Source organism: Arachis hypogaea, chromosome 13 (genome assembly GCF_003086295.3).
Source record: "Arachis hypogaea cultivar Tifrunner chromosome 13, arahy.Tifrunner.gnm2.J5K5, whole genome shotgun sequence".
Taxonomy (NCBI): Eukaryota; Viridiplantae; Streptophyta; class Magnoliopsida; order Fabales; family Fabaceae; genus Arachis; species Arachis hypogaea.
In genome coordinates, this window is record NC_092048.1 from 26,911,049 (window position 1) to 26,921,566 (window position 10,518).

The 10,518-nt window shown below is 44.8% G+C and overlaps 1 protein-coding gene across 1 annotated transcript; it reads left to right on the top strand.

Annotated features, from left to right (window-relative positions):
* Positions 1 to 5,552: 5,552 nt before the first annotated feature.
* LOC140177510 (uncharacterized) lies at positions 5,553 to 6,092 on the top strand. Its single transcript, XM_072210628.1, has one exon. It carries the CDS (start codon positions 5,553 to 5,555, stop codon positions 6,090 to 6,092), a length of 540 nt encoding a protein of 179 aa, XP_072066729.1.
* The last annotated feature ends 4,426 nt before the right edge of the window (positions 6,093 to 10,518 follow it).

Sequence of the window (10,518 nt, forward strand, 5' to 3'; positions counted from 1 at the left end):
TGCTGAATGTCTGAATCTTCAATTCTCTGTATTATTGACTTGAAAAGACACAATTTTGAAAATATTTTTGAATTTTTTTAATGATGAGAAACAATCAAAATACAACTAATCTTAGGAAACTCAAATCAAACAATGCATGCAGGACACCAAACTTAAAAATTTTCATATAAGAGACACTAACAAAGTGAGAATGCATATGAGAAACAACAAAACACACGAAACAAGAGAATTTAAAGATCAGAGCACTGAAATCATCAAGAACAACTTGAAGATCAATGAAGAACATATTGCATGTATTCAAAAAATGCAGGAAGAATAAAAACATGCAATTGACACCAAACTTAAAAATTGATACTAGACTCAAACAAGAAACATAAAATATTTTTAGGTTTTTATGGTTTTATAAATTTTTTTGTGATTTTCGAAACTTATATAGAAAAGAAAATAAAGAGAATCAAAACTTTTAATAAGGATTCCAGGAATCATGCAATGTTAGTCTAAAGCTTCAGTCTAAAAAGATTAGACATGTTTGGCCAAACTTCAGCAGGACATTACATTCAGCAGCTAAATTGATGAGAATCAATCAGCTTTTGTGATGATAAGAACATCACCTTGAAACTCTAGAATTCATTCTTAAAAATTCTGAAAAGTACCTAATCTAAGCAACAAGATGAACCATTAGTTGTCCAAACTCGAACAATCCCCGGCAACGGCGCCAAAAACTTGGTGCACAAAATTGTGATCATCAACAATGGTGCCAAAGGACTTGGAGCTCTTAAACGTGAATCACACTTTGTCACAATTCCGCACAACTAACCAGCAAGTGCACTGGGTCGTCCAAGTAATACCTTACGTGAGTAAGGGTCGATCCCACGGAGACTGTCGGCTTGAAGCAAGCTATGGTCACCTTGTAAATCTCAGGCAGGCAAATTCAGATGGTGATGAAGAGTTGATAATTAAAAGATAAATAAAACATAAAATAAAGATAGAGATACTTATGTAATTCTTTGGTTGGAATTTCAGATAAGCGTATGAAGATGCTTTGTTCCTCCTGAACTTCTGCTTTCCTATTGCCTTCTTCCAATCATTCATACTCCTTTCCGTGGCAAGCTTTATGTTGGGCATCACCGTTGTCAATGGCTACTTTCCGTCCTCTCAGTGAAAATATTCCAAATGCGCTGTCACCGCACGGCTAATCATCTGTCGGTTCTTGATCATGTCGGAATAGGATCCATTGATCCTTTTGCGTCTGTCACACGCCCCACAATCGCGAGTTTGAAGCTCGTCACAGTCATCCCTTCCCAGATCCTACTCAGAATACCACAGACAAGGTTTAGACGTTCCGAATCTCAGGAATGGCCGCCAATAATTCTAGCCTATACCACGAAGGTTCCAATCTTAGATTAGAAACCCAAGAGATACACATTCAAGCTTGTTTGCATGTAGAACGGAAGTGGTTGTCAGTCACGCATTCATAGGTGAGAATGGTGATGAGTGTCACATAATCATCACATTCATCATGTTCTTGGGTGCGAATGAATATCTTGGAGAAGAAATAGACTTGAGTTGAATAGAAAAACAATAGTACTTGTATTAATTCATGAAGAACAGCAGAGCTCCACACCTTAATCTATGGTGTGTAGAAACTCCACCGTTTGAAAATACATAAGAACAAGGTCTAGGCATGGCCGTGAGGCCAGCCTCCAAACGTGTCTAAGATAGCATAAGACTTATCAAAGATTCCAAGTATGAAAATGCAATGGCAAAAGGTCCTATTTATAGAAAACTAGTAGCCTAGGGTTACAGAAATGAGTAATTAATGCAGAAATCTTCTTCCGGACTCACTTGGTGTGTGCTTGGGCTGAGCATTGAAGCTTCCATGTGTAGAGACTTTTTTTGGAGTTAAACGCCAGCTTTTGTGCCAGTTTGGGCGTTTAACTCCAGCTTTTGTGCTAGTTTTGGAGTTAAACGCCAGAATTCTTGAGCTGACTTGGAACGCCGGTTTGGGCCATCAAATCTCGGGCAAAGTATGGACTATTATATATTGCTGAAAAGCCCAGGATGTCTACTTTCCAACACAATTAAGAGCACGCCAATTGGGCTTTTGTAGCTCCAGAAAATCTACTTTGAGTGTAGGGAGGTCAGAATCCAACAGCATCTGCAGTCCTTTTTCAGCCTCTGAATTAGATTTTTGCTCAGGTCCCTCAATTTCAGCCAGAAAATACCTGAAATCATAGAAAAATACACAAACTCATAGTAAAATCCAGAAATACGATTTTTAAATAAAAACTAATAAAAATATAATAAAAACTAATTAAAATATACTAAAAATATACTAAAAACAATGCCAAAAAGCGTATAAATTATCCGCTCATCAATCACCGACGAGAGATGCCGTAGAGAAAGACCGAGAAGGCAGCATGGAAAGACCAAGAAGAAGCCGACCACAGCAAGAAGACAACAGAGAGAGGTCAAGGAGAAGCCGACCACACAAGGAAGACAGTAGAGAAAGAATGAGGAAAAGGTGACAACCGGTGGTCATGGAAGCAACCCCTTTCCACCATTCGATCTTGGAAGTCCGGCTACCAAAGAACTTCGATAAGCCAACAGACATGAAGTATGATGGGAGCCAAGACCCCTAGGAGCACCTAACGGCCTTTGAGGCCAGGATGAACCTGGAAGGGGTGGGCGATGAAGTAAAGTGTCGCGCTTTCCCTATAACCTTAGCTGGGCCGGCAATTCGTTGGTTTAACACCCTCCCTCAGGGCTCCATAACCACCTTTGCTGACATCAGTCGCGCTTTCTTGGCTCAGTTCACCACACGTATCGCTAAAGCGAAGCACCCGATCAATCTGCTGGGAGTAACATAAAAAACCAGCGAGCCAACCAAGAAGTACCTGTACAGATTCAACGACGAGTGTTTGGAGATCGACAGCTTAACCGATTCGGTAGCCAGCTTGTGCTTGACCAACGGGTTATTGAATGAGAATTTTAGGAAACACCTTACCACCAAGCTTGTTTGAACAATGCAAGAAATTCAAAATGTGGCCAGGGAGTATATCAATGATGAAGAAGTCAGCCAGGTCGTGGCAGCCAATAAGCGGCAGCCCGCCTACTCCAATGCTCGCCGCCCAGCGACGGGGAAAGGTTGAAGGAGCACTCCAAAGATGGAGGATCAGCTAAAACCTTCAAGCCGTTTCCCCGAGTAGAAAAGTTCACCAACTATACCCCCTAACAGCTCCAATCGTTGAAGTCTATCAGCAGATTACCGACAAGGGCATCTTGTCGAAGCCCCGACAACTCAAGGATAAGACGGGAGAAAACAAAAACTTCTATTGCGATTACCACAAGGGCTATGGCCACAAGACCCAAGACTGCTTTGACCTTAAAGACGCCCTGGAGCAGGCCATTCGGGAGGGGAAGTTGGCCGATTTCTCCCACCTTATAAAGGAACCGAGGAGGCGAGACCACGACCGGTCCAGCGAGGACAAAAACTGTGCCGTGAGAAAAGACGAGAGCCCGAGGAGGATAATGAACGCGACCTCACTGTTGTAAATGTAATGATCGGGAGAGATGTTCCCCCAGATCGAAATCGGCTAGCAAGAAGGACGCCAAGGTCTTAGCTATGTCTTCTGGCTCCACGTCGCCCTCGCAGAGGGTACCGTTGATATCATTCGGCCTCGAAGATCAATGGTTTGATGATGTGACGGAGAACCCTCCGATGGTGAGCACAGCCAGGGTGGGCACCGGCCTGGTAAAACGGATCCTAGTAGACACGGGAGCTGATTCCAACATCATGTTCCGCAATGTATTTGATGCTTTGGGCCTACGGGATACCGACTTGAGGGGCCGCCAACACGGCGTCGTCGGCCTAGGCGATAACTTCATCAAGCCTGACGGAGTAGTTTCCCTCCCGGTCTCTATTGGCGGAGGTTGAGGGAAGATGTCGCTAATGGCGGAGTTCGTTGTCTTAAGAGACTCCACGGCCTACAACCCCATCTTGGGGAGGAAGACCATCAACGAGTTTGGAGCAGTGATTTGCACCAAACTGCTGATAATGAAGTTTGTTGCAGATGACGGATCAGTGGGGACCATTATGGGAGATTTGGAAATGGCGGTCGCATGCGACAACGCCAGCCTTTCTCTGAGGAAGAAATCTAAGGAAGCATCCGGTGTCTTCCTTGCCGACCTGGACGCCAGGGTTGATGACAAGCCCAGGCCGGAACCTGAGGGGACCTCGAAAAGTTCAGGGTCGGTGACTCGGATGAAAAGTTCACCTTTGTAAACAGAAACATGCCTCATGACTTGAAAGAACCCCTGATGGAGATGATCAGAGCTAACGGTGACTTGTTTGCCTGGACTCCGGCCGACATGCCGGGTATAGACCCCCAGTTCATGTCACACCAACTAGCCGTAAGAGCAGAAGCAAAGCCGTTGGCTCAAAGGAGGAGGAAAATGTCCTAAGAAAGGGCGGAAGAGGTGGCCAGGCAAACGGCCAGTCTACTAGAAGCGGGCTTCATCCGGGAACTCGACTACTCGACTTGACTGTCAACTGTAGTCCTAGTTAAAAAGCCCAGTGGGAAATAGAGAATGTGCGTGGATTATTTTGATCTCAACAAAGCATGTCCCAAGGATTCTTTCCCCCTTTCCAACATTGATGCTCTTGTTGACGCGGCGGCAGGGTACCGATATCTGAATTTCATGGATGCCTATTCCGGGTACAATCAGATATCGATGCACTGGTCAGATGAAGAGAAAACGGCATTTATAATGCCAGGATGGACATACTACTACAAGGTGATGCCGTTCGGGATGAAGAACGCAGGGGCTACGTACCAAAGGCTGATGAATAAGATATTCAAAGACCTCATTGGCAGGACGGTAGAGGTGTACGTAGATGATATCCTGGTCAAGACCGCCAAAGCTGAGGACCTCATCGGCGACCTGGAAAACGTCTTCTCCTCTCTCCGACAATACGGCATGAGGCTTAATCCACTCAAGTGTGCCTTCGCCGTCGATGCCGGGAAATTATTGGGGTTCATGATAACCCAGAGAGGAGTGGAGGCCAACCCGAAAAAATGCGAAGCGATCCTACAAATGAAGAGCCCGGGATGTGTGAAAGATGTCCAAAGTTTGGCGAGTAGACTCACCGTGCTGTCCCGCTTCCTTGGAGCGTCGGCGGCCAAGGCTCTACCCTTCTTCAACTTGGTGAAAAAGGGGATAGCGTTCGAGTGGACCCTGGCATGTGATAATGCTTTCAAACACTTCAAAGAAATAATCTCGGCACCTCCCGTCTTGGGGAAGCCTAAGAATGGAGAAGCGTTGTACTTGTACTTGGTAGTAACCGATGCGGCATTGGCGGCGGTCTTGGTGCGAGAAGAAGGGAAGATCCAAGAGCAGAGCTAAGGTACAACAAGCTGGAGAAGGTGGCATATGCGCTCCTGACCTCGTTCCACAGGCTGCGGTAGTACTTTCAAGGACACCAAGTAATCGTCAGGACGGATCAGGCAATCTGCCAAGTACTCTAAAAACCCGATCTGGCGGGTAGAATGATGACTTGGGCTGTTGAACTCTCCCAATATGACTTGCAATATGAACCCAGGCACACAATCAAGGCTCAAGCCATGGCTGACTTCCTAGTAGAGGTCACAAGGGACCCTGCCGGGACACCGAGCACACGGTGGAAGCTCCATGTAGACGGAGCATCCAACCAAACGTTTGGAGGAGCAGGAATCATATTAGAAAACCCAAGTGGAGTTGTATACGAGCAGTCAGTCAAGTTTAAATTCCCGGTGTCGAACAATCAAGCAGAATACGAGACCCTACTGGGCGGCCTAGCTCTAGCAAGAGAGGTCGGAGCTACCAGACTAGAAATATGTAGCGACTTACATGTCGTGACCTCGAAGATCAATGGGACCTACCAAGCCAGAGATTCACTACTACAGAAATATCTGGAGAAAGTCAAGGAATTGAGTAAGCAATTCGAGGAAGTCACGGTTCAGCACGTCCCGAGAGAGAGGAACGCACCGGCAAACCTCCTATCAAAACTGGCGAGCACAAAACCAGGGACGGGAAACCGATCTCTCATTTAGGATTTGATAAAAGAACCAGCAGTGGCGTTGCATCTGACCCAGGTAGATCCCTCCTGGATGAACCCAATCATCAATTTCTTGGAAAAGGCCAAACTCCCCAACGACGAGAAAGCGGCAAAGACAATAAGGCGAGAAGCGGCCAAGTATACAATCATACAAGGCCAGTTGTTTAAGAAGGGGATTAGCCAACCCCTGTTGAAGTGTCTGCATCCCGACCAAATAGACTACGTACTTAGAGAAGTCCACGAGGGATGCTGCGGTCACCACATCGGAGGAAAGGCCCTAGCCAGAAAGCTTGTCAGAGTCGATTATTACTGGCCCTCTATAATGGCGGATTCTAAAGAATTCGTTAGAAGGTGCAAAAGATGCCAAGATAACGCCAACTTCCACAAAGCACCAATGGCCGAGTTAAGCCTACTAACGGTTTCCCGACATGTCTCACAATGGGGAGTCGACCTGTTAGGACCTTTCCCGATCGGGCCAGGACAGGTCAAGTACCTAATAGTGGCCATCGATTATTACACCAAGTGGATAGAGGCCGAGCCGTTAGCTAGTATATCCTCGGCAAACTGTCGGAAGTTCATGTGGAGACAGGTGATAGCCAGGTTTGGAATCCCGCAAGTCGTCATCTCGGATAACGGGACGCAGTTCGCTGATAAGAAGTTCGGAGAGTTCCTTGCCGGCCTGGGCATAAAGTAAAAATTCTCGTCAGTAGAGCATTCCCAAACCAACGGTCAAGTTGAGGCTGCGAACAAGGTTATCCTGCAAGGCCTCAAAAAGAGACTTGACCAGAAAAAGGGAGCATAGGCGGACGAGTTAGCGTCAGTCCTCTGGTTCTATCGCACGACTCAGCAGCCATCTACCGGGGAGACCTCCTTCCGACTCACATATGGGGTATAGGCAATAATGCCTATGGAGATCGGTGAGCCTATCCCACGGCTACTCCTAGAAGGAGTTGAGGAAGCCGTAGAAAAGGATTTGATAGATGAGGCCAGGGAGACGGCGCATTCATCAGAAATGGCGTTAAAGCAAAGAATGGCCCTGCGTTACAATGCCAAGGTGCTCAAGAGAGAGTTTGAACAGGATGATCTGGTCCTAAGGCACAATGATATTGGGCTCCCGACACCAGGGGAAGAAAAGTTGGCGGCAAATTGGGAAGGTCCATACAGGGTGAAAGAGGTGATCGGCATGGGTGCTTACAAGTTGGAACGGCTGGACGGCAAGGAAGTCCCGAGAACATGGAACACGGGCAATCTGAGAAGATTCTACTCCTAGGCCAAACCCACCAACAGGACAACTGACCTGCCGTTCAAGCCGGCTTTGTAAGACATTAAGATGGATTATTTGTTCTTGTCATATATTTGTCATTCGTCCTTGTCATATATTTACCATCATTTCATGATTGAACCATTTACCACTACTATTTATCTGCTACTCGTCATCTCCTTTTCTTATTCATCATTATTAAACTACCATGATGAGTCATTATTATTTGTTCTTTTCATTTCATAACGACACGGTGCCCCGGGACTGATCACCCCGGCAACCACGAAAGTAACGAACACCATAATATGCGGCTGGTGGAACGATAAAAGTCACGACCTGGCTTTACTAAATACCAGCAAGACGGTAAAATTTTCGTACGCAAATAGCTAATACCAAAGAAAACAGTAAAAAGAATATAAAGAAAAATAAGCGCCAACAAGGCGAGAATCAGGCAATTTGTCACATGCCGATCAGACGGCAAACGGACTCAAACAGTTCAAAAAGGACTACAAAGTTTACAAGTTACAAAAACACACAAGTTAGAAGAACACAAGTCACTTCTTTGGCATATCAACGATTTTGCCATCTCTGATAGTCTTGAACATGCCAACAGCTGAGGTATCAAAATCGGGAGCCAGCAGCTTTACTTGGGATTTGAGGGCCTCCTCGGTCATCAAGATAGCATTCTTACCCTGCTTCACGGTGTCTTTATACTTCTTCTTAAATTCAACAGCTTCACCCTGGGCCGCCTTGGCCGAAGAGAGGGACTCATCACGCTCCTTCTCCAACGCGACCACCCGACCCTGAGCAGTGTTAAGTTGACTTTCTAGGGTGAGCTCTCGCTCAGTAAGACGCGCCATGGAGGCGTCAGCAGTCTTGACCTTTTCCTTAGCAGTTTTGACTTCTTCCTCAGCAACCTTGGCCTTTTCTTCGGCTGTCTTGGCCCTCTCCTCGGCAGCAGCAAGTTGTTCCCGAAGCAACTTCACTTCATCTCTGTAGTTGGTATTGGCCTTGACAGAAGATTCAAGTTTCGTTTCCAAAGACCGCGTTCCCGCCAAGGCGGATTCCGCCTTCCTCGCTATAGCTGCTCCTCGAAGCCAAGTGCGGTACATCCACCTCGCTTGCGAAGCAAGGTCCCCATCGTAAAAGAAGTCCTCCATGCCGAAAAGCAGCTGAGAATCGATAAAGGTCTCGACGTCAAAGTTCTTCTCCATAATGGTGAGAACCCTCTCCGGACTGGAAGACGGCCTCCTTTTCTTTGGGTTCTCAACCAACACTTCAATTTCAGGACTAGAAGGTGATTTCCTTTTCCTTAGATTGTCACCCTCTTCCTCGGCCCCCAGATCCCCCTCTGGTCGGGGTCCCAAACCAGTCCCTACCTCCTACTGAGGACCCGAATCAGAGCTGGTTCCGGGCCCCTCCCCCTGAGTAGGTTGGGACGGGACCTCGAGCTCAATGACGTCATCAGCTGGCACCTCCTGGGCAGGGGTAGCGGAGTCATCATCACGGACATCAGCCAAGAAGGTGTTGAACAAAGCATCAAGTCCTGTTACCTCGGCAGACATTGACACTGCAACAAAACGCAAGAGCCTGTTAGTCGTCAAATCGAAAGAATAAAAAGGACAATTGTAAACATGGGTAAACTGCTATACGGCTACTCACATATATAATTCCTAGCCATATCCCGATCACCCATGAGGAGATGGGGATTAACGAGGTTCTTCCCAAAAACAGCCAACAATACGTCGGCAACCCTCTTGTTCTCAGGAGATAACCCTTTATATGTTATTTTGGTAAAGGCATTAGCTCCTGCCCCGAAACTCCAGTAAGTCGATATGTGACGTTTCCCTTCTAACGTCAGCCAAAAGGTATGCCGACCTTCGGCGGGGTGGACCTTGAAGTAATGATGAGATAACTTTTGCGGACCTTCGTCTATTTGCTTGGTATGCATTGTAGAATGGTCTTTGTCCATGATATCTTGGAGGGTGTTGTTGCCTAAAGGGTTGATCAGATCCTCTTGGCTCTATCCATCTTTAATTGGTCTGACCTTGATGCATGTTCCTATTATAACTTCCATTCCTTTCAATAACATTAGAACCAAACTCAAAGCGAAAAAGGTGAGAATTCATAGTAGCTAATAGAAATAAAAAGGGAAAATAAAGACAAATAACAAGTAAAAGAAAAATATTTACAATAACCAATAATAAGGCACACGATTGCAGTTCCCCGGCAATGGCGCCATTTAGATGAGATAACTTTTGCGTGGTCTAAAAATTTGCAGATAAATCCTCGTTGCAAGTATAATTTCTAAACCTTCAAAAGTCCTTTCATACAAACGTTTTGGTTGTCACAAGTAACAAACCCCTAAATAAATTGATAACCGAAGTATTCAAACCTCGGGTCGTCTTCTCAAGGAACTGCAGGGAAGTATGTTCTTATTATTGGTTATGGAGATTGTAAATTGGGGTTTTGACAATGAGGAGTGAATAGTTTAATTAGCAAATAAAGTAAATGAAGAACAAGTAATTTAAATGGCAAATAAATAAATGACTATAAATAAACTTTTGGCAAGGTATGAGAAATTGGAGGTCCTATCCTAGTTATCCTTATCAATGATGATGAGAATTGAATCTTAATTCCACTTTGTTAACCTTTACTAAGGCAAAGGAAGGTCAAGGGATTAATTGGTTTGATCTTCGGATCCTATTTATTTCCTAAGAAAAGATTGGGATTATTGAAGTTCAATTTAATTAACAAAGATAACAATTATCAATCATGTTTGAGTTTGATAACTCCTGAGTTACTGATTTCTTAACCAAGACCAAAGGGAGAAAAGTAAATCTACTGGAATAAAAACGTCTTCAGATGGGAATAACAATAATGTAAATAAAAGAAAGCAATAATAAACTGAAATACCTCAAATAACATTAATTCAAAAGAGTAATCTATAACATGGAAGAATTCATAAATTAAATTGCAAAAGTAAATAAAAGGGAATGTTGAACCTGATAAAGAGATAATCCTAAAAGCGAATAAAATCCTAATTCTAAATCCTAATCCTAAAGAGAGGAGAGAGAGGAGAGAACCTCTCTCAAAACTAAATCTAAATCATGAAAACTAACTAAAGTGGATGACTCTCTTTGAATGGATGTATTTTCCC

Coding starts and splice junctions, on each gene's coding strand:
- LOC140177510 (XM_072210628.1), top strand. CDS start 5,553: ATGACTTGGGCTGTTGAACTCTCCCAATATGACTTGCAATATGAACCC.